A 26,999-nucleotide genomic window follows, 5' to 3' on the forward strand; every position below is an offset into this window, starting at 1 on the left:
ACAGCATCCCCTGATTCCACGGGGGAAAACCTTGGGTGGCCTGGGAGCTCTGCAGCAAACAGAGACAACCTGACATTCCTGCTGGACGTGGCTGTTGGTGTGACTGGGGTGTCCACGTGGCCTCTCTGGGGCTTGTGGCTGTGGAGGCACATCACCACCGAGCACCCACTGTCCTGCAGCCAGATAGGACATTTGTACTCTGAAGAGGACATAGGGGTTGAAAAGCAAACCCTACAGATGTAAGACTAATCCAGGATATGGAAAGAGGTTTTGCAAGGGAGTGACCCAGGAATGTGGCTCTGACTGGGAAGGGAGGGGGTGCTTTGGCAGTGCACGCCTCTATCCAAAGCCAGTGGCTGCAGATGAGGTCTGACGAACGCAGCACTCAAAGCCAGGTGCCACAGCTGCAGAGCAGGCAGGCATGAGACACCTCCAGCCATCAGCCTGAACATTACCCTAGCAGCCACATTACCCACCTGTGAGATTCCCCAGCTCCTCACTCCCAGTGTATGCCATTCATGTGGGACTGGGGAATAACCAGATCCCAACATAGCATTACAGACTGCGTTGGGTTGGAAGGGACCTTTCAAGGTCATATAGTCCAACCCGTGCCATGGCAGAGACACCTGCCACTTGCTCAGAGCCCTGTCCAACCTGGCTTTGAACGTTTCCAGGGATGGGACAGCCACAGCTTCTCTAGGCAACCTCTGCCAGGGCCTTTCCACTCCCATACGGAAGAATTTCTTCCCAATATCCCATGTAACCCTGCCCTCTGGCAGTGGGAAGCCATTCCCCCTTATCCTGTCACTCCAGGCCCCTGTCCAAGGTCCCTCTCCAGCTCTCTGGAGCCACCCTAGGCACCGGAACGGGCTCGGAGGCGCAGCGCTGGGAGCAGCCCCGGCTCGCAGGCACCGGAGCGGTCCCGCCGCGGGGCTGCGGGGGGCGGGGCCTTGGCGGCGGGGGTGGAGCCCAAATGCGGCGAGCCCCGCCCCTCAGTCTGGCCCCGGCCCCGCCTGGCCCCCTCAGTCTGGCCCCGCCCCTCCGTCCGCAGCCGCCGCGGCCCCGCGCCCGCCCGTGTCCGTGTCCGCGTCCGTGGACGATGGTGGCGGCCCGGGGCGCTGCCGCCCGCCGCGGAGCGCTGCTGCTGCTGCTCACCGCCCTCGGATCCTTCCGTCTGCGTCTCGCCCGTGCCGGTGAGTACCTCTTCGTTCCCCCCACTCCTGTATCCGTGTCCTCTCCCTTTCCCCGCGGATGCTCGTGTCCTCTCCCACGACGAACCCTGGTGCGGTTGCCCCCCCTCTTCTCCCTCATTATCCCCATCCCCACCAGGGATCAGCATCCGTGGGTGTTCGTGTTCTTGGGTGGAGCAAGATAGGAGGTGCCCTCGCCACAAAGCCCCACGGGGGTTTCTCACACCCCGCAGCGCTCCCCGGGGACGGGCAGCGCCTCCCCGCCACTCTCCTGCCCGCTGCTGCAGGCAGGGCCTGGCAGCGGGTGGCAGCGCCGCAGGGCTGGTCCCCAGCAGCTGTTTGAGGGGGCTGGAGAGACCCACAGATGTGGATCCTGGAGTGGGGAAGGAGCACACAGCCATGAGAGCTGCCTCATGAAGCACCTTTATTGGTAGGAAAAAATTAAAACTACATCAAAAAACACCGAAACAAAGAAAAAAATAAGGGTGCTGCAGTGACCGAGCCATCCCGGGGAGCCGCCGGGGGCTGCGCTGGAGGGAGCCCTGTTTGCCCACCTGCCTCATTGCCCCGGGAGCGGCCGCAGCATCGCCCCGCTACACCAGTGACGGTGACATTTCTGCTCTCCGCCGTGGCAGAAGGAATGGGTGGCCTTCACGCCCTCCCGTGCAGCACCGCCCTAGGCTGCCCGGCTGTGTGCTGAAGGGTTGTTTCGGGGCGTTCAGGTTTGAATTGTTTGAGTTTCGGGGTCTGGGTTAGGACATTTCCCCGCCTGGGCCGTCTGGCACTGGACATGCTCCGTGTCCCCGCGCTCTGTGCGCACTGCTGGGGTGCGCGGGGCTGTTACGGGCACAAACAACGGCCCAGAAACCCCAGCCAGCCCCAGGCCCCGTTGCTGCCTGCGGGGAAGGCTGTGGCTGCCCGGCCCGGGGAGGTGCCGTGTCCCTGCCTAGGTACGGCCTGTCTCGGGCAGGTGCTTTCCGCCTCGCTGGCGCAGGAGCCGGGAAGGGCCTCCTGGCTCCCAGCATTGTTTGCGGATCCGATATTGTTTCCCTTCTTTGGCTCCCGGCAGGGCAGACGCCGGGCAGGCGGACGCCGGGCAGGCAGCCTGCTGTCAACCGGATCCCGGGTGGCCTCGCCATGCTTCTGCATGCTCTGAGAGACGGCGAGAAGCTGCAATAATTTTTAAATCTCCCAGTGAGTCAAAAGTCTGTGTGTCTCTACATTGGAGGGTTGGAGGGAGAGGTGGGGATGCTCCTGCACTCCCCCTCTTCCCACAAGCCAAGGCTGAGGTGGCCCTTCCAGAGGTACTGCTGATACAGGCTGAGATGGGAGGAAGGAGATCCGGGCGGCTCGGATGAGCCACCCGTGATCCAGCATAATCTCTGCTCCTCCTGAATTTAGGGGTTAGTGTGTGGTCATCTGGCCTGGCAGTGCTGGTTGGGCTGCATCCCTTGAGGGGCTGCTGGGGTGGCTGTGCCCAGGTGCTGCCAGGGGATGGTGACATTTTCCCCTTTCCTTCCCCTCCCTTCCCAGCCCTAGGAGGATGCTGGAGGTGAGGTGAGCATAAGGAGCCTGGCAGCACATCAGCAGCCTGTTCCAATGCTGGGATATTGCATGCTCTTGGCACATGTGGGGTTGGATTTTCAGCTCAGCCTCTTTCCCCCGAGAGAAGCTGGGGACAGTGTCTTTGCACTGTTTCCAACAGCAGCTCTCATTGCCAGGAGTTCGAGGATGTATGGCATGTGGCAGTGGGGAGCTCCAGGTAGGTTTCTCCTGGGGATGGCTGAAGAAATATCCCTGGGATGCTGGGCAGGTAAAGGAGTCTCTGTCCCAACCCCACCACCTTTCTGTGAGTGCAGTGGGGCACAGGAAGCATTGGCTATTTCTTCTAACTTTATAATTGCCTTTCCTGAGCAGATGGGGCCAAGCTTGGCTTTCTCTCGGGGTGGCTGTGAGGCGGATGTGGCAAGCCCAGGAGCAACTCCTGTTCTGTGGTGAAACTGGCTCCTGGCAAGGAGGGAGCCAGGGACAAGGTCCTACAGCACCATACCCATATACTCCTGCCTCTGCAGCTCCATCAAAGCTTCTTCAGATGGGGGTTGGCATCTCCTTCTCCTCCTCCTCCTCCTCACTTTCCTTGGCTGGCGCTGCAACCCAGAGCCCGTGCAGCAGATGCCATCTCCCGGGATGCAGCTGCACGTGGCTCAGTAACATCCTCATCTTGCTGTGAGCCTGATCTGAGCTAGAGGAAGTGCAGCAGTGCTTTGGAGGTGCTGCAGGTGGTTTAGGTTTACTTGCTGCTCCTCAACTGGGCTTTTTTCTCCCATGTGTCTCTATGCATCACACCAGGCTTTGGGCAGAGGCCCTGCCTTGCTTTGTTTTCTGGCTTCATTTCCCAGAGCATGAGTGACAGCCATATTTCTCCCTGCTTCTTGAGTAACTAGGTTGCCAAATTTCATCTATTATTATCATTGTTATTATTGTAAACAAAAAAAAAAAGTTTTCCAAATAGAATGACAGGCTAGAACCCCATTTTTTAATAATCCTGAATCCTGCTGCCACGGCCATCAGTTCATATCCCAGACATCTGGAGAAGATGCTCATCAAAATCTGAGTTTTATTTCCAGTCCAAGTGACCCATTTGGCCACGTTTGACCTGCTGGCTCTGCCCCGCTGCTCCTCCTTATGCCGCTCCGCAGGGACATGGGTGGGAGCACAGATGCTGGTGTTGATACTGGCTGTCCCTGCTCTGCAGTGATGCAGGTGCTGCTCAAACTTCCCAGCTGGCTATGGCTAAGCAGGAGCCATCCCCTGGGAAGTTCCCAGACTCAGCCTGTGGTAGGATTGTCCATCTCTTAGCTTTTCCTCCTTGCCTGCTTGTCCTGGGAACAGGGTTGGGACACAGTGGGTGCAGTAGCCCCAGGGACCCCCATGCTGAGCCCTGAAGCTGCGGCAGCTCCAAGCCACTCTTGGGAGCAAGACATCGGGACTGGTGCTGTACCCGTGGTGCTTGCAGGGGCCTGGCTGCCCTGCCGAGTGAAGGGAGTGACCTCAGCCCCACAACATCCTGTGAGTCGATCTGCAGGTAGCAGCACCAGTTTTTTCTTGACGCACAGGAAAGGTTGTCTGGGTCCCTCCTGGGAGTGGTGGCTGTGGTGGGCAGTAGTCCCACTCAGCCACCCCATCCCTTCAAGCCTCATGTGGTGGGTGTCGTCTGCCACACTGGTGCAGACCAAGTGTTTCTCCACGCAGCAGCTGGGGTGCTGCCCGTGTGGTTTTATTCTTGGAGATAATGTCTCCACCTTGTTATCTGGGGTTACTTGTGCTCAGCTGGTTCCCACTGTGGGAAAGGAGCCCTTGTGGGCATGAAGTGTGGAGGAGCTGGGATGTGGGGCACAGGCATCCCACGGGGCTCCAAGGAGCTGGTACCCGTGCCAGGGACATGGGCAGGGCTCCGTCTGCAGGCCTGAGGAGGGGGAATGGGTGGAAAAATGCCTGATAATTCCAATTGCAGAATCAGCATAAAGGAAGAGCTTATGGAAGAGACGGGGTGAAAGTCCCTCATCCCTTTTGCTATACCTTTGTGGGGACTCACAAATCCATGTGCACCCCAGCAATACCCTGGGAGTGCCGGTGTGTGGGGAGCTGGAGATCAGGGTGGGGAGCCCTGGATTCTGGAGCCAGGGGCCTGCTTGCACTGTGCAGGTTTGGGTCCTTTGGATCTGCGATTTCCTAGCAGCTCTGGAGACTGGTCCCCCACTGCAGGGATCCCTTAGTCCCCAGGGAGCCCAAGTCTTCCCACAGCTCAGGGGAAGGTGCATTGATGTTTGCCTGAAATGTCTCTTCTGGGCCATGAGGGTATTAAGAGAGGTAATCGGCTTAGCCCTGCCGGGTACTTGCCGGGGGGCACAGCATCACAGGGTGACCGTGTGGTCAGGGCACTGGGGACACAGAGGTTGGTGATGGATGCTGGAGACTAGAGGAGTGATGGGGGATATCAGGGGTGACAGTGTGGCAGGGGGAACAAAAGGGGTCACAGGATGGACAGTGTGCTGAGGACAGGAGAGGTGTGGCGATGCTGGAGACAGGAGGGGTGATAGCACAGTGGAGGCTCCAGGAATGAGAAAGTTAATGGGGGCTGCTGCGGACAAGAGCAATGGGCATGTTGTGGACAGGATGGCTGGTTTGGTGCCCAGGGACAAGAGGGCTGATGGGATGGCCTCTCCCCATGTGCAAGGTGCTGGGTCCCTGGGCACAGAGGACAGAAGGTGCCATCAGTCCCATCCCTGCATTAAATCCATAAACACTGTGCCCTGGTGCTTGGTCTCCACCAAGAGCTCAGGGTCTGGTCCCTGAGGGGGGTAGTGGCTTCCCTGGGCTGGCTGGCCCCAAAACCCTTGGGCTTGGCCCCAGTGCCACTGCCAGCGCTGGGGTATCTCCCTCCTGTGCCTGGGCATAACCCAGCGCTGCTGCCACTCCAAATGGCAGCTGCAGGTCTGTAATTAGCCACTTTGTGAGCTAACGAGAATTGCAACAGGAAGAAACTGGCCGTTAAGTGCCTGGAGTGAGCTTTGAATTGGAGGAAGGAAATACAGCCAGAGCAGGTCCTGGTCCCTGCCTTATCCTGCACGTGGACTGCCACCACCCATGTTAACCCATGCACACTCTGGTACATGCTGGGGTACTTCCTGCACAGATAGAGGATGGCAAAGCTTTTGAGAGGTATTCGCTGTTTGAGTGGGAGCCCATCGCACTGGGTGGGTGACATGAGAGGTGACATGTCAGCTGAGTGCTGGCAGGGACCCTGACTCATCGTGATACAGGGGTTCCCTGGGCTCCTGGCCCCTCTTCCATTCCTATAGAAAGAAGACTGTGGTGGAGGTGGAGGCAGGAGGTGTGGAAGGTACAGGTCTCCAGTGCACCCACAGCACCCATGGCTGCTCTCTTGTGGGCGAAGAGTTGCTCTGCCTCGGGGACTTCATCATCTCGCACCTGTCAGAGAGAGTGAGGGGGCCCTAAATTGGAAAAGAGGGCAGCCTAGTGAGCTGCTGAAAAGTGACCCATCCTGCAGCCATCATTCCTGGCTTCCTGGCTAGGAAGGAGAGGGTTTTCCTGAGCTGACTTTTCCTATGCAGCAAATACCCCAAAATGTCTGGGTCCAGCTCTTTTGGTACCATCTGCATGCATTTATCAAGAGCCCTCGGATGCTGCATGCACCAGCACCCCTAGGATGCAGCTGTGCATCCCATGGACACCCAGTTTGTGTGTTGATGTGGCCTCTTAGTTTCTGGGCTCTGTCCCATGGGACACAATGGCCCTGCAGGTCTTTATCACTGGTGGTGGCTGAATCAGTGCGGGTGTACCTGCGGGTGCAGCCCCAGGGGGTGGGTGCTGCAGCCTCTGCGTTTCTGCCTGCCTCTGCTCTTGCATGTTCACCAGCATGGAGGGTGCCCACCTGGAGTCCCCTTGCCTGCCCTTGTTCCAAAGGCTGTTCTTCTAATGGCTATTCCAACAGCTATAAAGGTTGGCTCCTATTGCTCCATCACCCTTGGGTGAGGAGCTATGTCCCCAGGCATCTGTTTTAGGGTGATGGGCTGGTGGGAGCTTAGACAAAGGGAGCTGGACAGACAGACAGAATCCTCACCTTGAACAATGCCACCTCTGAGCTGCTGGAGTCATCATCAAAATTTTGCTGGTGCCTCTTTCCCAAAGGCTGCGGGATGTCTCTGGTGGTGTGGGATGGCTTTGGCTTTGCTAAAGAGTATCTTGGCCCTGGAGGGTGCAGTGGTGCTGCTGCTCCAGGTGGATATTTCCAGCCCAGTAGTGAGAGTGCCTGGGAGCCTGTGGCTGCTTTCAGATGACCGAGGTGTGGTGGCCTCTGGCCTGGCAGCTCCTTGGGTGCTGAGTTGTGGGATAGGTTGTGCTCTCCCACCTCCCTGCCATCACACAGAGAGAGCTAACCCAGGGCTGTGGCTCTGCTGCAGCTCACCGGGCAAGTGTGTACCCATGAGGTGCTCTCCTGCTGATGGATCAGTGCCCAGGAATGCCCTTAGGAGAGAGCTGGACCCCACCCCCTTCCTTTCAGACTGCTCAGTGCTTCAGGTGGGTCTGTGGTGCCAGGGCTGCCCCTCCCCTGTGATGCTGGCACAGCAAAGGTCCAGCATAGTGCTGTGCTGCTGATTGGAGAGTTCTGGAGCACCTCAGGGGTGCGAGGAGAGGCCCCTTGATGGTGCTTGCTGTGCACCATAGCCCTGGCTACCAGCCTCTTCACTTGTGATGTGGTGCAAAACCTGCCCAATAAGAAGGGAATTGAAGAACCCAACCCCAGACCCAGCCAGCTCAGTGCATGTGCAAAGTTCGTTGGTATTTACTTGAGAAAAACCTGATAAACAAGATTTGAAGTGGGTGGTTCGGGCTGCAAAAGAGCAGCCAGATGCGTCGGGATGAGGTGGCATTGGTGGCAGCCTGGGGTCCTCAGCATGGGTGGGTGTGCATGCAGCGAAGCACAGCCAGCGGCAGATTTGGGCGGGTAGGCCTGGGGGAATGGCGTATGGCACCTGGTTTGCCTTTTGCCTTTTTTAATTATTTCTTCTCTTCCTGAATATCTGGAGCCACTTGTGGCTGGACATGCCCTGGCACAGCAGGGGCACAGGAGGGGATGCAGTGTGCACATCCTGGGTGTGGCAGCCTCTGCAGGGCTGGGGCTGTCAGCATCCAGGATTGTTGAGGCTGGGATACCAGGGGGGTCTCGCTGGCTTGATGCCTTCCTCACCGGCCACAGGCAAGGAGAGCCATGTTCTCTACTACCTCCTGGCTCTGCCCAGTCTCTGCTGGGGTCTGGATTTATGGTTTGCTGGAGCTGTTTCCAACCATCCTGGTGCTATCTCCTGTTCCTACAACCCTGCCAATCCAGCTGTTTCGTTTGCACAGCAGGCAGGCTGCCAGGGCAAGGAACGGGGATTTTTCTGGTCCAGTTAAGGGCTTTGAGTAGTGATGACGCAAAATTCCATTCCCTCAGCCTGCTAGAGATTGCCTGGTTCTGCCCCAGCCTGGAATCACAGGAGCAGCTTGGGATTTTGGGGTGCTCCTCTAGAGCAGAGACAGGCTCTGGGGCAACACTGATGGTTGGGAGGCAGTGTGTTTGGGGATGCCGAGGGCTTGGCATCTTCCCACCTCTGCAGGAACCTGACTCAGCTCCTCCTGACCCTCCCTTTCCCCCTGGGCATTGAACATGGAGCAGGACAAGGCTCTGGAAGCCCATCATGATGGCCTCAGGGCTGCAGCATGGGTGCCCACCACACTGTCTGTGTTGCCTCTAGCCCAGGGCTCTGGGCTGGTGGCCCCAAAGCAGCAGCAGCTGGGTGAGGATGGGGGTGGGAGTGGGGGGAGTGGTGAGGATGAGGCCTTTTTCCATAGTTCCTGGGTGGGGCTGTGTCTGGTGGGACTGTCCCATCAGTGGGACTGACCCCTCGGTGGGAGCAGGGTGCAGTTAGAGGTGTTTGCTGTGCAGGCATAGGGACTGTTCCCAGGGGTTCCCTACAGCTGTTCCCTGTCCCCAGCCTGTGGCACAAGGCTGCTGGCACTGTTTCTTGGCCCTGACAGAAACTGTGCTGGAGATCGTCCCTGCCAGCTGGGCCAGACCTCATCACCCACCAGCTGAAGCCGGGGGCCAGGACACAAGCCCCGTTGGCCTCAGGGATGGGAGCTGGTGGCATGACCAAATCTGCTGAAGCACAAAGAAGCACTTCCAGCTGCTCCCTCACTGGTGGACTAGCACACACCGGTGCTGCTGCAGGACATGGGGCCAGATAGGTGGCCATGGCTGTGCCACATGCTCTGTTCCCAGCAGTGACGTGATGTGACCAGCATCCCCCCACTCCTGGCTTGCTGTGTCAGCACTGCAGAAAGCCCTGCTCCGCTGGCTCTGGTGGGAGGGGGCTTGGCTGCTGCATTTTCAGGGGCAGGAGCACAGCAGTGATGTGAGCAGCTGCTGGCAGTGACACAGGGACTGCCCGAGCAGTGGTGCCAGCTGTGTCCAGGAGTGAGCATTTCTCCAGGGGTTCAGCCCAGTCCTCATCCACCTGCTTCCTAGTGCAAGAGACAGCAGGGCAGGGGGATGCAGCTGGGTCAGGAAGCCCACCAAGTCGCAGCCACCAGCAAGGTGTCCATCCTGCAGTCACTCTACGTGTCACTTGTGGCTGGTGTGTGTCACCTCTGCTTGGTGTGTGTCACCTGTGGCTGGTGTGTACAGCATCCAGCCTGGCATTGTACTGCAGCTGCTGGCAGTCACTACCGCTGACTCACTTCAGGAGCCACATCCCTGGGCATGGGGCAGTGCAGGTGAGGTGCTGGGGTGCCTCAGCAACCCCTGCTCCTGCCTGCTACTGGACAGCAGCACTGCCCCTGCCCAGGGAGGCTCTGGACCGGGGGAAGCGAGCCCTCGAGGGCTGAGGTCTGGTGGGGGCATCGTGCCAGCCTGCCTGCCTGATGCCTGCCCACCAGCCTGCCCTGGGCCTGCTCCAGAGTGCTCCTTCAGAGCCAGGAGCACTTTACAGAGCTGGGAGGGAGCCACGGCCAGTGCCAGCTGGCAGTGGAAGTACTGGGAGGGCAAGCTGTAGGCAGGGCCCTCAGCAGTTCCCACATTATCTGGCTGGAGGAGGAGGATGAGGAAGAAGAGGAGAAGGAATGACCTTGGAGTGGAGCTGGCAGAGACCACGCCACTGCAGGCCCTGCAGGGGCTGCTGCTGCTGCTGGGGCTCTGTCATGGCCTCGCTGTGGTCTTCCCTCAGCCTCCACCAGTGTGCAAGGGCCCGACGTGGGAGTGAGACCTGCACCCTCTTCCCCAGACACCTTGATATCCCCCTCAGTTGCCCGTGTCCCACCCAGGGCCATGTCCTGCTGCCATAGAGGGGCCAGACCCAGTGGTCCTGGGCAGGCTGCTTTATGCCCACGTGACTGTGCAGCCAGTGCCCAGTGGGCTCTGCCAGCTTCCACTGTTGGCACTGGGGCTGGCAGCTGGGAGGGAGGCTGGGTGTTGGCGTTGCCAGAACTTTAAACATTCACACCAGTGCTCGGCGCTAGTTAATTATCCTCTTACGTTCACTTTTATCTCTCTATCTGCAGCAGTGACGCAGTGGGGACAGTCCTTGCCTCCCTGGCCACACAAATGTCGTCCTCGGGTTTATTTTTGTTTCTTTTTCACCTGTATGTTTTGGCATGAGTATGGAAGAGCTGCTCCATCCAGTCTGTGACTGCCAGTGGCTCTATGCCCTGCCTGGGCACCCCCTGTCACAAGCACTCTGCTGATCCTGAGTGCCACCCTGGGTGCCCAGCACAGCTCTCCCCAGGCTGAGTCCTTGGGGATGGAGCTATGTGCTCAGCTTTCCCCCTTGGATAACACATCCAGAGGCCTTGCTGCTCACATGACCATGTTTCCTCCTGGGCACAGGTCTGTTCCTGCTTGCGCATCTGCAGCTCATGCCCACCTGCTGTCTGTCTGTGCCAACTGCTGTGTCCCATGCACCTGCTGGCCTTGGGCTGGGGTCCTGCCTGCAGGGAGTCACTCGGCTCCTCCAGCACCGGCAGCTCAGCCCGGGCTTGAGCTCAGTTTAAGGGGCACCCCAGTTGTGCTGTTCTGGGCTCCCTGCCCACCTGCACAGGAGTTGAGCACCATGGCAGGCCAATGACAGCAATTGGAGCATCCCCCTCTTCCGAACACCCCCGGCGCATTTGGACAGCAGCATCCTGGCTGTGCCGTGTCTGGTGCTGGCTGCACATTCCGTATCATTCACGGCTTGCTCCTCTGGTCTGTACTGTCATGCTGGCAGGGCCATGCAGGGTTAGGGTCCTCGCAGGACCCCAGCTTGGGTCCCTCTGCCCATCCCACTTGTGGCCAGGCCATGCTGAGCTGCACTGGTGCCAAGCAGGGACCATGGCTGGGGTGGGGGGATCCCAAACTCCCCAGATTCAACAGCAGCCCTGCAGGTGCAGAGGCAAGACTGAGAGCTACAGCAGATATGCTGGCACTGGTAACATGTGGGTGGCATGGTGGTGACATGGCAACAGCTGGGGGGAATTGGGACCAGCATGCTGTGCCAGCCCCAGTACCCTGCCTCGGGGTGAGTGTTCAGGAGGGGGGACCCATGGCCAAAGCGTTGGGGAACCCACCAGCTGCCTGCTCAAGCACTGGACAGCTGGCACCAGCCCCCAGGAATCTCTGAGTGTGCAAGGGTGGGGCAGCACTGGGGCAGTGCAATTTGACAGCCCCACAGGGTGGCAGTGGTCAGGGCTGGAGGTGGCCATGTGGCACCTGGGTGGTGGCACACAGAGTGCTCAGTTCCCATCACCTAGCATGGCACTGAGGTGCCCACTCCCACCAGCAAAGAACTCTCACTGCTGGGCTTTGAGGTGGGCTCAGGGAGTGGCAAAGCCCCTGTGGGCCCCCTCAATCCACAGGGTGCCCACGCAGCGATGCCAGCTCACCAGTCACTGGCTGGTGACACATGGGGAGCTCTGAATTGCAGCCAGTGACAGCTGGGCAAGCACAGCTCGTTCCTCAAACAGAGATAACAGCCTTCACTGGGATCCAGCCTGGGCATTATGTACCCAGTTGCTCTGGCTCAGGGCTCTGCCCCCATCACTCCTCACAAGGTGGCTCTGCCGGGTGACCCACACTGGGGTGACTTCCTCCGCCAGTGATCAGCTTTTGGCAGCACCTGTCTTGGGAGGAAGTGTTTCCATGAGCCCGTGGCACAGACAGGGGCCCCTAGAGGTGCATTCCCCACTGCCCCATGGGGCTGCAACTTGTCCCCAGCCTGAGGCTGCACAGTGCCACGTCCTCCTCCTGCCCTGTTTTTAAACAGAGCAGCCTTGAGAGTAACGCTGGGGAGGTGAAGCCAGGAGCCAAGTCCAATTTCTGTGCTTAGACATCTGATTATTTGCCCATTAAGCATTAATTGCACCTCAGCCACATGGCCAAGCCCCACACCATCCCCAAGGAGTAAACAGTCCAGCAAAAAACCCGGCTCCCATGGGCACAGCAGGCACATTCCCCCACCCCTCCAGGCAGCTGTGCTTGGTGTGGGGTCAGCCAGCATTAAAATCACGGTTGGTGCACCCTTGCCAGTGCCAGCTGAGGTGAGGAAGGTGATGACTTCCTCATGGAGTACAGTGGGGAGTTGCCTGAGCACAGGCTGGGGGGTTCTTAGTAGCAGCTGCACTCTCCAGGGAGCAGTTTGATGGTGAAATATGGCCATGCAAAGACAGGGGGTTGCAAATCCCACTTGTGTGGCTTTGGGGTGATATCTTTCCTGCGCCTTTGCTGTGGGAGCAGAACTGTCATGATTCGTGTTCTGCCGGTTCTGTCCTGTTTAGGACTCTCAACTGTGTACAGGGTGCTGGGCCCCTCGCCCCTGGTGTGCTGCAGTGCTGGGGATGCTCAGGACAGCCCCCACAGTTGTGGCGCCCCTCCCTGTGGAGCGTGCAGGGGCTGTCCCCGGTGTTGCCGTCCCCAGGCACGGGCGCAGGGACGGGCAGGCGGCCACTGCGTTGCTGGTGCCGGTGTGGGTGGCGAGGGCTGGCAGGGGCTGCTCGGGGTGCGTGGGCCGGTGCTGGGAGCCTGCTCCTGCTGTGATTCATTGCCTGCTCCAGTGCAGCCTCACAGTCCTACTCCCTGCCCGCTGCTGCCTGCAGGAATGCTGCGGGCGTTGCCGTGCACGGCAAGGTGAGGGGTAGAATAGGGCAGCTGTGTGCCGCACTGCCAGCCAGTGTGTGCAGCCCCATTCGGCTCTTCCTCCCATGCAGTTGTGCCCAGCCTGAGTGCTGGGTGCACTGAGGGGCACCGGGTTCCACACTGCCACCAGCTTGTGAGGGAAAGACACTCGAGCTGCCGCAGGACCAGCAGTGTCACCATCAAAGCCAGGACCCCAGTGTCCCCCCCAACAGCCCCCTGCCACAGGTGGTACCTGAATGCTGGCCCTTTGTGTCACAGTTCCTGTCTCCAGCTCTGCACATGGTTTGCCACCATCACCTGGCCCAGGACCAGGTTTGTGTAGGACACGGGGACCTTGTGTCCCCCAGGGAAATCCACCTCCTGGGGTGAAGACTCAGCCATGATGGCACTGCCATGACACAGTGGGTTGGTGAGGCTGGAGCCTGGGGGACTCATGCCTGTACCCAGGGAATGGAGACTCCTTGGGCCTGATGTGGGCATGAGATGCCCCATGAAACTGCAAGCGAGGTTTGGAGTGCAGTTCAGTGCCAGGGAGGGCTGGCTCCCACTGCTTCCTGCAGGGAATGCCGAAGGGATGGGAGCCTAAGTGCTGGTACCAGCACTGTCACACCCCGCTGAGGCTTTGGGGGAGTTTGGGACCTCTGATTTGACAGTCACCACACCAGCATCGGTCTGTGCTGGCTGGATTTCATCTCCCCATGCAGGGCAGGCAGTGGCAGGAGATCCTGCAGGTGCTGCAGCACTCCCACATTGTGTCCCACAGGATGGTGGCACCCTGGGTCTGGGGACCCTTGAGGGGTATGGGCACTGCATGCTCATCACTGCAACTACTTTGTGCATGTCATGGAGTCACAAACTACTTCAAGTTGGAAGGCTTCCGTGAAGATCATTGAATCCAACTCCTCTGTAATTAAGCTCATGGTCAATTCCAGCTGGTAATGGCTTTGTGGGGGCAAAGCGGGGCCTTGGGGCAGCTGTGGTGAAGCCCATTGATAGCCAGGAGCTGCAGCAGGAGCAGCCATGGGCAGGCCGGGGCAGCTGGGTCCCACTCCAAAAAGCCATGAACAGACCTGGGGGTGTGTTTGACCCCTCTCCTCCTCCTGAGCTGTTTTGTCCTGTCCCCACAGCAGCGTCGTGTCCCCGGAGCCTGGACTGTGCCCTGCAGCGCCGGGAGTTCTGCCCGCCGGGGTCAGGTGCCTGTGGGCCCTGCCTGCCCCCCTTCCAGGAGGACGACCGTGGGCGCTGTGTCCAGAAGCAGCTCTCACCCAGTGGTAGGTGCACCCACCCTCTACCCCTCTGCCTGCACACCCACGCTGCACCTCTGAAGCTCTGGGAGGTTCTGTGCCTCAGGACGGTCCCCCACCCCCATCCTCCCTTCTTTCCGTGGCAGCTGTATCTCTCTGGGGACAGCTGCTCTTCTCCCTCTCACCCCACTCGCCTCAGGTGGTGGGGTGGTTTTGGGCTGGCAACCCCATCCTGCTCTATGTGCATCCTGTTCTGATGATTGGCCCTGTCAGCACCGTGGGGAGCCTAGGACCTCCAAGGGCAGGAGTAGGACAGGCGGCTTCTGGGGATCTCCAGGGTCTGCCTGGCTTTCCAGGATTCAGGCTTTGCAGGAGCAGGGGAACCGCCTTCAGCACACAAAGTGGTGACTTAATGCTGCCCACGGTCTCACCCATCCCAGGGCTGAGCTGGTGCCAGTGTCTGGGATTTCAGTGCCTGATTTCCTTTGGTTTGAGATGTTGGCCTGTGGTTCAGGACTGCTGTTTCCGCCTTGGGTGATGCCCAGCATCCATCCTGGGAGGGCTGCAGTCAGCTGTGACTGGCAGGACCACTCCCTGGCTGCACACCAGGGCACTGAGGGTTGCACTGGATGTTATTCCTGGCTCCATCCCCGAGGGATCTAAGGGGCTGTGGCAGCCTGGCTCAGCATGGTCACCCATCCCACTGCTACTGCAATACTTGAAGGGTGCTCCCAATGCGACTGTGGCACCTGTGCCCCTGGTTCAGCTGCAAAGACAGTGCTGGGGGCCAGGCATAGGCATTTTTTAGTGTGACAGTCAACTCTTCATGCAGCTTGGAAAGCTGTGGCAGAGCTATTTCTGTGCCCCCTTATCATGGGCTCATCTCGCAGGTGAGTTAAGACCATAATTATGTCTCCACACAACTATTTATTGCTATAAAGTGGAGTGGCCTCTGTGGCTGGGGAAGAGGCCAAGACTGGCCATGCCCTCAGGCTGTTCCTGGTAAGTTCTGCTTGGGACTGCCTGGACGCAAGGTACTCTGGAGCACCTCTGAGTCACCTCCTGGTGCAGAACGTATTGGTATCTCTCCCAGCCCACCCTTCTCCACCTGCTCTTCACTCCCGCTGCCTCCAAAAGGCTCCTGCTAAGGGGTTCCCAGCTCCTGGGGAGCTTCTGAAAACATGCAGAGTGGCTTGTCCTATGCCAGGCAGGATGGACAAGCACTGGCCATTGAACCAAAGAAGCAGCTCCCCTTGCATCTGAGCTCCATGCAGACATGGAGAGGTCCTCTGGGTTTTAAGGGATTGCTTTGTGTTGTTGAGCATGTTCAGGGTCCTATTGGGGTGCAGTTGGAGATATCCTTCACCCATGGCGCATAGGTGGGCACATGGAGGATATCAGAACCCAGCATGCCTTCAGTGCCATTCCTCCTGGCAGGAGAATTACCATGTAAATCAGAGGGGAGACCCCCAAAGCAAGACCCTTTGGCTGACATGGGAGGGATGGCTGGGAGGATAAGAGGGGATGGCACAGGAATCGGGTCTAGACTTGGTGTTTGACAGCAGTCAGTGCCCCTGCCACGGGCTCTTCGCCCACTGGCACTGAATAGCTTTAGCAGTTGTTTATAGTTCATTTTTTTTATGTGAAGTCTTGAGAGCAAATTCCCCTCTCACGAGGACTGCACATGCGCTGGCATCTCCATAGCAACCCAGCTCCTTTCTGAAGGATGTGGCCACAGTTGCATCCTTATGCAGAGAGATGCAGGACCATGGTACCATCCTCTAAGGACCCACCATGGGAGGATGGTGACACCAAGGTCTCTCCCAGTTCCATCCTGTTGTCCCAAGCAATGCCACTAGCTTGTGGCAGCAAAAGTGTGGGGACTGTGTTAAATAAAAAGGGGGATCCCCTCCCAGGTCCCCTGTTTTAGCATTCTGAGGATGCCCAGCTTCTCTTGGCAGGGAGGCACCATTTATTTTTCCATGGGGGCTTTCTTTCTCATCTTGCCTGTACCTTTGTCTGGTAGCAGCACTGGAGAGGGCTGTGAGGATGAAGAGGGGCTGTGATAGCTGCATTTAGGGGGAGATGCAAGGCAAACAGGGGACCGCTGTAGCCCAAGGATGCCTAAGCCTTTAAAGGGAATGCACATGCAGCCCTTTTGCTATGTAGGCAGACCCTTTAAAGGGTTACACATCCTTGAGCCACTTGTGACTGCTGATGATGCCAATCCTGAGATCCTGCCACTGTGCCATCCCCACAGTTCCTGGCAGGAGCTAAGGATCCTATCCCAAAAGCAGCTTTTTGAGTTGAAAAGCACCATTTGGGGTCTCAGGAGGGCATGTGAGTGTTCCTGCCATTATGCGTAGGGCTCTCGGCATACCTGGCACAGCATCAGCACAGAGGTGAGATGGGAGCATGAAATCTGAGTACACTGGGTACACTGCATCCCACAGCTGGCTGTCTGCACCTGGCTGCTGCTGTCTTGCACAGGGCTCTGAGCCACTCAAAATCCCACATGCTCCATGGTGCTGCATGTGTCTGTGCTGTGATGGGTTTGAGTGATGTGCTTTGAGATAGTGGGTCTCATCCCTGCTTCTGCTTGACCAGCATGGAGCCCTACTGGGATGCAGGAAGCACTTTGGGAAAATGGGGAAAAGGAGCCTCAGCTCACAGACATGGGTGTTCCTCCTTTCCCACTTGCTGTGCTGCCAGCATCAAAGAGGACATCAGCCATCCTGGGGCAGGACTATAGAAATTAGTGGATTTATAAGAATTTTGTGCCCTCCTGTGGACACTGTCAGTTACAGGTTTCCTCAGCCCAGGGCAGAAGCCTCATGTGTCTTTCCCTGGTCCCTGTTTCCCCAGACTGTCAGGATAGGTGTGTGTCCCAGGGTTGAGCCCTGAGGAGGTGGAAGCCCTGAGGAGAGGCCAGGGGCAGAGCAGAGGAACTGGGGGGCTGTGTGCCTGCCCGGCCATGCCGTCCTGCTGCAGCACTGGTGGCAACTACCATGAGGGGGCACCCGCACCCTGCCAGAGCCCTGCCTGCACCCCCGAGTGCCCCTGTGCGTGTCCTGTGTGCCCTGTCCCGTCCATGCCCTGTGTGCCCTGCCTGGACATCTCTGCTCCTGCTCCGGGGGCAGTCTGGCAAGAACTGGGGCTCACCCCGGCCCCCTATTCCCTGGAGCAGCTCAGGGCCAGCATCTCACACACCCACAGTGCCTGGCAGGATCCAGCCCTCAGTGCCCTCAAATGTGTGGTAGAAGCTGTGGAAGCTAAACCTCCCCTCACTAGGGGAAGTTTAGCTGCCACACAGAATGGGAGGTGGGCAGCTTTTAGCCACTTGAAGAGAATTTGGTGGTAAAGCTGGTTAGTTCATGTAAGTAGCACAACCCAGGCGCTGCAGCAATGCCGGGACCCCAAACTGCTGCCTCAGTTTCCCGTGTGCCACTTCATACACTCCCAGAGGGTGGGAGGATGAGGGTCCTGGCAGCTGCTCTGGCTGCTTTTTCAACTTTATTTTCCTCTTTCCAGCCACATCACATCCAACAGCAGCATAGCCTGGTGGTGGCACACATGGGATGGACAGGGTTGTCCCCTATGGAGACAGACCTTTCCCAGAGTGCAGAGGCAAGCTAGAGCCAAATGTCCCCATCCCAGGCATTAGGATGTCCCCTGGCACAGGGCTATCCCCATCCTGGGCACCAGGCTGTCCCCCTAAGGCACAGGCCTGTCACACTGGGTCCCATGCCAACTCCCTTGCCCGTTGGGAGACCTTGGCCCCGTGCTGGCACCTTGTCACCATGGCTTTCAGCTATTGGGCACAGCACTGGCACAGCCCCAGTCTGGCACCACTTGACCATGGTGCTGCTCTGGGATGCAAATAACAGGGTGCAAAGAGCCAGTGAAACCCAAGGCTCTAGCCAATGGAAGGAGGCTGGGAGCAGTTTGGGGACACAAGGGCATGGAGGATGTAGGGACAGTGACTCTTGGTGCTTTTGTTTAAAGCAAGAGTGTCCCCCTTTTAATTTTTTTTTTTTTTTTTTTGCCTCATGTGGCTCTGAGTCATGGGGCAGCAAGGTGGTGGTTGTGCACGGCTCCAGAGGGAATCAGGGTTTATTTCCAAACACCGGATGTGAGGACAGATTCCAGAGGAGATGTAATTGTTATAACCTTGAATTATCTGAGAATCAAGCTGCCAGTACCACCTTGCCTTAGTGTGTCTGGATTTAGGCCCCAGGGCTTCTCTGAGGGGACAGTCTGAATATGGGCAAAGGAAGCAGGAATAGGATGGGGATTGAGATGGGGACAGGGATGTCTACTGCCTTTGAAGTTGAGTTTAATCCTGTTAACAGCAGTGGTGAGTGTCAGAGCTTGACTCTGCTTGAAGAGCCTGAGAAGAGCGACTCCACTCTTGCTGCAATGCTGTCACCTCAGGCCCGAGTGGGAGTCCTGCCTGTGCCTGATATGCTGCAAGAGTCCCCTGAGGGGCAGGTGTACCTGGTGGTCACTGTGCTGAGGCTTGGGCTTGGGCAGCCACCTGTGAGATGCTGCTGGGGCCAGCCCCTGGGGGTACATCCCTCGCTGCATGGGGCTCCCAAAGGAGCTGCATCCCACCAGGCGCTGGGCAGGAACCAACCCCTCTACTGGAGCAAGGGCTCCCATGCTTTGCTGAACAGCCAAGCTGAGCCCTGCTCTGGGGTGGCTCCAGCCACCCTGGGCTATAAAGGACTTGGGTGAATTTGGGGTGAAAACCAGTGTTTGGTGTGAAACCAGGTGTCCTCTGACTGTAACTCACTGTGCTGAAGCTACCCCTCACCCCTGAGGAATCAAGGCAGCTGGGGAGTATCTGTCCTGGTCCAGCTCCCAGCCCTCCTCACTCGGAGCTGCTGTGTGACCCCAGGGGCAGGGACACAGGGCAGGTCCTGCACACTCGGTGCTGGCACCCTGCCCTCTCTCACAGAGTCTGTGGGACCTGCTGCCTCTAGCACGAGGGCAGATGCTGTTGCTCCTGATCCTCCAGCATTTGTGGGGTGAAAATCCCACAAAAGCAGCAAGGACACCCATGGGTCCTAGCTTTCGGAGAGCTGTGTCTGAGGGGCCTCAGACTGAACACCACTCGTGTTTGCTGGAGCTGGGACAGGAGCCCCTTCTTGGGGGTACTGGTCTGACCCTGGGGGTGGACGCACACCTGCACCCCACAGTGCCTGTCTCACACCCGTTCTCCTGTAGGACGGACCTCTGTTCCCAGCTTGGAGGCAGAAATTGATTTCCTCGCGGATGTGCTGGCCAGGCAGGAAGCTCCTCGCCACCACCCGCTACAGGATGGCAGACCCAGGAGTAAGTGCTCATCCCTGTTCCCAGCGGTGCCAGGGACCCCATGGCAGCCAGACCCTGCACCCCAGGCAAGTTTGCCCTCTGGAGCTGCCTGGGCACCACTCACCACTGCTCTGTCTTCTCCCGCAGCCACCCTGGTGCCCAATGGCGGCAGACGGCGTGTGGCCATTGGGCTGAGAGAGGGGCATCTGCAGCAGGGTCCTGCCGACACCATGGCAGCCACCACCCTCCCCACCACTGCTACGGTCCAGAAGTACCCGGTGGAGGCATCCCCCATCCCTGAAAATGACAACATGGTGCTCGGTGAGACCCTGGGACTCAGAGGAAGGGATTTCACACCCTCACCAGGGAAGCATGGGCTGGTGTCACCATGCTGCCAGCTCACTTGCTGTCCCTTGCTGTCCTCTCCACCTGTGCAGGGCTGATTTTGGTGTGCACAGTGGCCGGGATCTCAGCGCTGATCGTGGCAGCCATCTGCTGGTGCAGGTGAGCTGGGGCTGCTGACAGTCCCTCAGTGACCCTGTGCCCAGGGCAGTGTATTCCCATGCTTCCCAGGCATGAGGGGTTGGAAGAGAGGCAGTAGTCCCCCCAAGGTGTGGCATCAGCTGGCTGGGGCAGGGGGACAGTAGTGAGACACCTCCATGCCAGATGCAGTCTCCTGGGAGCAGATGGCACCTGGTGTGGGCATCGCTGTGGTGCTGGGTGCTGACACTGCCAGCACGTTGGTGCCTTGTGCCCAGGCCCCGTAGGATGGAGGTGGCTATGCCTGTCATGGATGCCATCACAGGGAACAGGGCTGACCCTCAAGGGTCACTGGCTCCTGAATGGAGTCATCTGCTCCTATGGCTCCTCACATCCTCTAGGATGAACTAGAAAAGTCATTGTGCTCACAATGGGCACTTGGGAGGCACCTCAAATCCTGGGTTCAGTTTTGGGCCCCTCATGGCAGGAAAGACATTGAGAGGCAGGAGCATGTCCAGAGAAAGGAATGGAGCTGGTGAAGGGTCTGGAGCACAAGTCTTATGAGGAGCAGCTGAGTGAGCTGGGAGGGCTCAGCCTGGAAAAAGGGAGGCTCAGGGGGACGGTCGTTCTCTGCACAGCTTCCTGACAGGAGGGGGCAGCCAGGGGAGGGTCAGGCTCTGCTCCCAGGGAACAAGGGACAGGATGAGAGGAAATGGCTCAAGCTGGCTCAGGGGAGATTTAGGTTGGATATTAAGGAAGATTCATGTAAAGGGTGGTCAGGCATAAGGCATTAGAAAGGGTTGCCCAGGGAGGTGGTGGAGTCACCATCCCTGAAAGTATTCAAAAAACACGTAGATGTGGCACATGTGGATGTGGCACCTGGGGACGTGGTTTAGTTGTGGGCTTTAGCAGTGCTGGGTTAATGGCTGGGCTTGATCTTAGAAAACTTTTCCAACCTTTGTGATTCCCTGATTCCAATGCCCCTCCCTGGCAGGTTGCAGAAGGAGGTCAGGCTGGCACAGAAAGCAGACTACTCAGCCCAGCGAGTAGCCAGCCCCCTGCCCTATGACAAGATCTCGGTAAGGCACCCATATCCCTCCCTGTGGGGTGTTTGGCACTTGGGCCTCAGTGCTCTGCTGGAGGGATTCCCACATGGTGGAGACCCTCCACCAGCCAGGCTGGGGCCCTCCAAAGCCCAATCTCCACAGCTGTTCCTGCTCTCTCCACAGCCTGGGGACAAGACGCTGGCTCAGAGTGCCCAAATGTACCACTACCAGCACCAAAAGCAGCAGATGCTCTGCCTGGAGAAGTAAGCAGCCTGGTAGCAGACAGGGTATCCTGCCATTAACTGGGATGGTTCTAATCATCCCACTGAGCTTCACCTCCTCTCTACATCTTCTTCCCCCCAGGCATAAAGAGGAGCCCAAGCTGCCGGACTCAGCATCATCTGATGAGGAGAATGAGGATGGGGACTTCACCGTGTATGAGTGCCCCGGCCTGGCTCCGGTATGCGGGTGCAGAAGAGCCAGGGGTCCCTGTGCATGTGGGGGTGTCCAACATGTGCCTGGGATGTGCACTTCTGTCTGAGGAGCCTTTTCCACACGTTCTTCATCAAACTTTGAGGTGGTCCAACCTCTGCCCCTCTCCTCCTGCCATGTCCCTGGCCAGCTCCCACTGAAGCTCTCCAGTGGGCAGGAGTGCATGTCCTGGCACAAGGCTTTCCTTGGGAGCAGATAACTGGAGCAGCCCTTGCACACCTGATCCACCATCCCTGCGGCGACCCGCTCCTGAGCACCCGGGCTGGGGGGGCTCGTCCTTGTGTCTTGGCTAGCAGGGGACTTCGGGGAAGGGCAGCTCCTAACAGCCCTGGGTACAAAGAGCACAAAGGGACTTAGAGGAGCCTTTTACATGGTAATAGCTGTGGAGCGCGCCCATCAGGGCCTAGATCGAGGGTCATCAGTGGGTCTTTACAGGCCCATTAAAGGGCACTTGTTCGCAGGCAGGCAGTCTGGGCAGGACACCCCATTCCTGCCAGCCGTGCTGAAGGGCCCATCCTGGGGTCTCCAGTCTGAGAAGAAACTCTGTTCCTGCCAGCCAGGCTGGGACTGCTGTCCTGGGGTCCCCAGCCCAGCTGTGGGGTCCCTTCCCACCCAAGACCTTGGGTTTTACACATCACCCCAACTCATTCCCTCCTGCCAGGGAGGCAGCACCTTTCCAGGGTGATGGGAGTCCTGGTGTTTGTCATCCATTGCAGCCCATTCGGTCGCCCCCCTCCCCTCTCTCCCTGCCGGGCTGGGGTTCAGACCCACACCCCTTGGGATGGGGCAGCTGAATCCCAACTGCTTTCTGACCTCTTGCCTTTTCTTTCCCCCATCCCTCTCCCGCCACCACGGCAGACCGGAGAAATGGAAGTGAGAAACCCGCTGTTTGACGACTCCTCCTTACACCCCTCCAACCCCAAGTCGCACCAGTAACCACCCCATCTCCAGCGCCTGAGCTTGCTACAGACTGTGCCCGCGGCCGTGCCCGGCGGGGTGGCCGTGCCGGAGGAGCACCCGCAGCTGGGCCGAGGGACGCTGCCAGACTGTTCAACACCTGCCCAATAAACACCCACTAACAGCTATGGCGGGGGGTCGCCCCCGTTTCCAGCGTCCTTGTCCTCTTTGCTGCTGTGATGTCCCTGCATTGCCGTTTCCTCACAGCTCTTGCGGGCACAGGGGGACGGCTGCTTTGGCACAGAAATTGGTGGGGGAAGGGTGGGGGGCTGCGGCACTGTCCCTTTGTAGTTGGCTTTGAGGAGGGGGCTGCTGCCCTAGCTGAAGCTAGGGTGATGCATAGCAGCTGGGAAGGAGCCAGAGAGAGGGTCAGAGAGCAGGAGAGGGCCAGGAGGGCTGGGCATGCTCATGTCTGGAATCAGGGCTGCCAGCCTGCCCAGAGCCCCTCTGCCAGGGATGGAGCCTTCTCCTGGAGCAGGTGGCATCACTAAGGGCTTCAGTGCCCATTCTGCCTCCTCCACCCCAGCCTGGGCAGCTCCTGGCAGCAGGATAGTGCTTTGGAAGCCAGTGGCAGAAGCAGGAGCAGCTCAGGCAGGCACTGGCATCACTCCCCAGGCTGCTCCTTCAGATGCTGCCCTGTACTCTGACCCCTTTAGGAGTGCTGGGCTTCAGGACAGTCCCAGTGCCACTGTGGCCTGGGAGCCCACATAAGTCTGTGCTGGCAGAGGATGGGCTCTCTCTTGCCACAGGCCTCAGTGGAGTAAAAGCTCAGAAAAAGTGTTCCAGGTTTTGTTTTTAAGCTTATGTGGCTGTGGGGGAGGAAGGAACAGGACTGGAGGGAGCTGGGGTGGCTTTAGAGGGGTAGCCAAGGCATGGGGGGCTTTGCTGTGCTGCTTCAAACCCCACAGAGCCCATGCCCTGGCAGCATCCCTGCAGAGCCTGGCACTGTGCATTCTCTGAGTATCCCTCTGTGGCAGGTGACAGTCTCCACTGCTCTATCCCAGGCACCTTTCGGGCCTCAGACACCCCTGCACCCCTCTGTTGCCCACGTCCAGCCTCACCAACATATTCTTGCTTGGAGCCCAGTGCTGCTCCTCAAACCCTCCTGGGTGCACAGGCCATGAACCCCTCCAGTGGAAGGCCCAGAACGGGGTTTGGGTTACTTTGCACAGTGGCTTCATGTCTAGACCCTGTTGTGCACTGTCACAGCCACAGGTCACTGGAGCCATTGCACACTCAGGCAAGCATGGGCAGGGCAGGCAGCAGTGACAGGGATGTGCTGGTGAGTGGTGGTGGCATGGGACCGTCCCTGTCCCTGGTGGAGTGGCTGACGGAGGCCATCACGGTTCAGATTCTGTCCCCCTGTCCTGTGCTCCCCCTCCCCTGGGCTGCTGCCACTCTTCCCACACCTCTCGTTGTTGTTGTATGAATTGTAGTTCTTTTAAAAGGAGATTTTATTAAACGACCATGTTTAAGACCCATGCAAGTGTGTGGTGTGGGGCCCGAGGCTTGGAGGGCTCCTCTCGACAGCGGGGTGGGACAAGGGGACAAGGAGGGAGGATGCTGTGGGTCCCCAAACCTTCCCTAGGGAACAGTGAGCAGCCATCCTGCTTGTGCAGCTGGAGGAGTGTTCAAACCCTTCCCAAGGGTTATCCCAGGCACATAAAGAACCGGGGATAATTTTCTTGTCTCTCACTATTTGCCAAGTTTCTCCAGCAAAAGGTCGGATGGGAGCCCCCCGCACCCAGCCCTGCAGCAAGCACCCACCCCCCCCCTCCGCCCCTTGCCCCCAGGGTCCTTAGCACTTCGGGGATGACAGATAAGGGCTATCGAGTCCCTGCATTGTGTGTAGCCCAGTTCCTTTGATCACGCCAGCCCCCCCATCAGGCTGATACCATCTCTCCAGGTTTCAGCAGCCGGAGGTGGGTGCTGACTCACCGCCAAAGCACCCACCCAGGATGGTTCTCTCATGGGAGTCTCCAGTTGCACCCCTGGGCAATGCACACCCCATATAACCCGAGATGCCCCCAGGGCTCAGTCCTGGGAAAACCCAGCCTGGAACCTACTCCTCTCTGCAGAGGTCCCCAAATTTATCTTTCCTTTGCTCCCACAACCCAGTAATCTCTCTTGGAGCTCATCCAGACATGTTGGGAAGCTCTAGCTTAAAGTAAAACTTGACTGTTCTGCCTGGGAAGACCCCCTCGCTCCAGGCATGGAGGCCACAGGAGCCCTGTGTGCCCTGGAAATCCCTGTCCCTACCACACATCCATGCATGGAAGAGTCATTTATCCAGGGACAATGGCACCTGATGCAGACATCCAAGGCCTTCAGCCCCCACCTCACTTCCCCCAGCTGTAACATAGTAGGGTGAGCCCACTATAGTGTTCAGCCACTGTGGTGGTGTGGGTGAGACCCACATTATAGCCCCGGGCCTTTGTAATAAGGGGACAGAACTGGACCTCTGTGATTTTCCCCTGCGATAGGTTTGGAAGCACTGACTTTATGCTGTCCTCCTAGGCCAGCTGCAGCCCAGCAAGGGACAGGGAGTAGATCGGCGTTCCTCCAGGCATGGGGTTTCTGGAGATGAACTCCCTGTCCAGCTCTCCTTAGATGGTTCTGGAGTGGCTCCCTCACCATGGGACCCTGACCCACCACGTGCAGGACTGCAGCCCCCCTTTGGTGGGCAACTCAGGCATATCCAGTACAGCCCCCCCCAAATGGCCTTTACATCATCTGCCACAGAAAAGGGTGGCCTGACCATGAATAAAACATCATCCGTCCTCACCCACTCTCTTAAAATCCCAAGCGCCAGTGCCATACCATCACACTCAGCAAAGGGAGGATGAGCAGATGTACATCTCAGCCCACTCCATCTCAGCGAGCCTGCTGCCATCTCAGCGAGCCAGTAAAGCAGACACATTTCTTCCTGCTCCCATTTTCTTAGCAGGATCCCACTGATCCCTGGCTGCCTTAGACAGAGCCAGACCAAGCCTGGAACACTAGCAGGTTCCAGATATGGGCTTATGGAAGGATGCATCCATCCATCTCCTCTGGAGCAGGCAGAAGAGATGTGGTCATTGGTGCTCAAAGACCCTACACAATAACTTCACACAGCACCCCCCCCCCCCAGTCACCCAAAATAATTGAAATGTATGGGGGGGGGCACACACCGAGAAACCCCACTGACTCCTTCCACATCCCCCAGCTAAAACCATCACTGCCACAATGGGCCCCCGTGCCTACAAAGGGGCCGGTTCAAAGTCAACGTCTCCCTTCCCCTCCGTCTGTATATGAAAGGACCAGGAATGCGTTTGAGGGTCGGGGAGGGGGAAAGGAGAGGTGGAGGGGGGAGGGGGCCCTGGGAGGCTTCCCGGGGGGATGGAGAGAAAAAGTAGGTTGGCAGGAGGAGGGGGTCCAGCCCGGGAACAATAAATCAAAGGAAAGGGAGTTACTGCCTAGCCGAGGAGCTTCTGAAACCCTGGGCCGCAGCAGGAGCCCGGGAGGAGCATGGCTGATGGCTGCCATCGGGGTCCCGCAGAGAGATTTCCTCTGCCCACTGGCAGTGGGGCAGGCAGCAGCATAGCAGACAGGGGGCAGGTCTGCCCGCACAGCACTGGGTCCAGCATCCTCAGTAGCACGGTCCAGGTAGTCCCTTGGCAGATTGAACCCAGCCCCTGCTGGGGAAGATGCTTCACCACTCTGCCCATGGGACCCCCGAGGTCCAGAAGCCACAGGGCTCACTCAGGGCTGCCCATGTCCCCACTGACAGGGGTTTTGAATACTTAGTTCATTTTCCTGGGGCTGCCCTCCGTCCTGGAGCAGTTTGGCACAGCCAGGATGGGCAGCCCGGTACGTGTCCTGCCAGGCGTCAGGAACACATATTAACACATATTAATTCCAGCTCATCACCAGGCCATTTTTTTCCCTAAGAGGAATATCACCAGGAGGCTTAGCTGTTCCACTTCCCCTAACAAGCAGCAGTGCCATGTGCTGGGCCAGGGGCTGCTGCTGGCATTGTGGATACCCGTACCTAGACGCCAGTCCCCGGATGCCATCTGTGGATATGAGTCTGTCTGCCAGCCCTTGGGTGCCTGTCCCAGGGCATCGCTCCCTGGGTGCCAGTCCCTGGGTTCCAGCCGTCCCGGCAGCCAAAGCAAGTGCTTCATAAACATCATCAAGCACCTTTCTGAGTTCCCCCGCCCACAGCCCCATTCCCGTCCTGCCGCGGGGGAGGCTGCTCCAGCCTATCTTCTCGCCATTATCTCCAGTGCGAGACGGCAGCAGCTCCCAGTAATCCGGGTTAATAAACTGGCAGCAGTGTCGGCAGCGGGATCACTCCCTGCCTTGCTCCGGCTGGGATCACGGGGTGCTGACAGAAGGAGCACTCCTCGCCCTGCTCCAGCTGAGGTCAGAGGGTGCCCATGCTGTAGGTACCTGCCTGTACACAGGAACTGGCATCGGGCAGAACCAAGCAGAGGTTGATGTTTCGGCAGTGTCAGGATCGGGAAGATTCCCGGTGATGAGCCTGGGGGGAAGGAAAGGG

The 26,999-nt window shown here is 58.4% G+C and overlaps 1 protein-coding gene across 3 annotated transcripts; it reads left to right on the forward strand.

Moving 5' to 3' along the window:
• The first annotated feature begins 1,033 nt into the window (after positions 1 to 1,033).
• On the forward strand, positions 1,034 to 23,937 carry NPDC1 (neural proliferation, differentiation and control 1). 3 transcript variants are annotated; one of them, XM_068211701.1, is made up of 9 exons: positions 1,034 to 1,193; positions 14,049 to 14,192; positions 19,395 to 19,502; positions 19,629 to 19,802; positions 19,919 to 19,985; positions 20,956 to 21,040; positions 21,191 to 21,270; positions 21,371 to 21,467; positions 22,358 to 23,937. In XM_068211701.1, exons 1-9 carry the CDS (start codon positions 1,100 to 1,102, stop codon positions 22,433 to 22,435), a joined length of 927 nt encoding a protein of 308 aa, XP_068067802.1. In that variant the 5' UTR covers positions 1,034 to 1,099; the 3' UTR covers positions 22,436 to 23,937. The 3 variants fall into 3 exon arrangements, with proteins under 3 accessions (XP_068067802.1, XP_068067800.1, XP_068067801.1); XM_068211699.1 differs by having other exon boundaries at positions 20,956 to 21,270; XM_068211700.1 differs by having other exon boundaries at positions 14,052 to 14,192; positions 20,956 to 21,270.
• The last annotated feature ends 3,062 nt before the right edge of the window (positions 23,938 to 26,999 follow it).

Source organism: Anomalospiza imberbis, chromosome 21 (assembly GCF_031753505.1).
Source record: "Anomalospiza imberbis isolate Cuckoo-Finch-1a 21T00152 chromosome 21, ASM3175350v1, whole genome shotgun sequence".
Classification (NCBI taxonomy): domain Eukaryota; kingdom Metazoa; phylum Chordata; class Aves; order Passeriformes; family Viduidae; genus Anomalospiza; species Anomalospiza imberbis.

What these genes read in the sequence shown, in the direction of transcription:
- NPDC1 (XM_068211699.1), top strand. Translation starts at nt 1,100, where the DNA reads ATGGTGGCGGCCCGGGGCGCTGCCGCCCGCCGCGGAGCGCTGCTGCTG. An exon ending in GAAGCAGCTCTCACCCAGTG is followed by an intron (nt 14,193 to 19,394) that starts GTAGGTGCACCC and finishes GTTCTCCTGTAG; the next exon opens with GACGGACCTCTGTTCCCAGC. An exon ending in AAATGACAACATGGTGCTCG is followed by an intron (nt 19,803 to 19,918) that starts GTGAGACCCTGG and finishes CCACCTGTGCAG; the next exon opens with GGCTGATTTTGGTGTGCACA.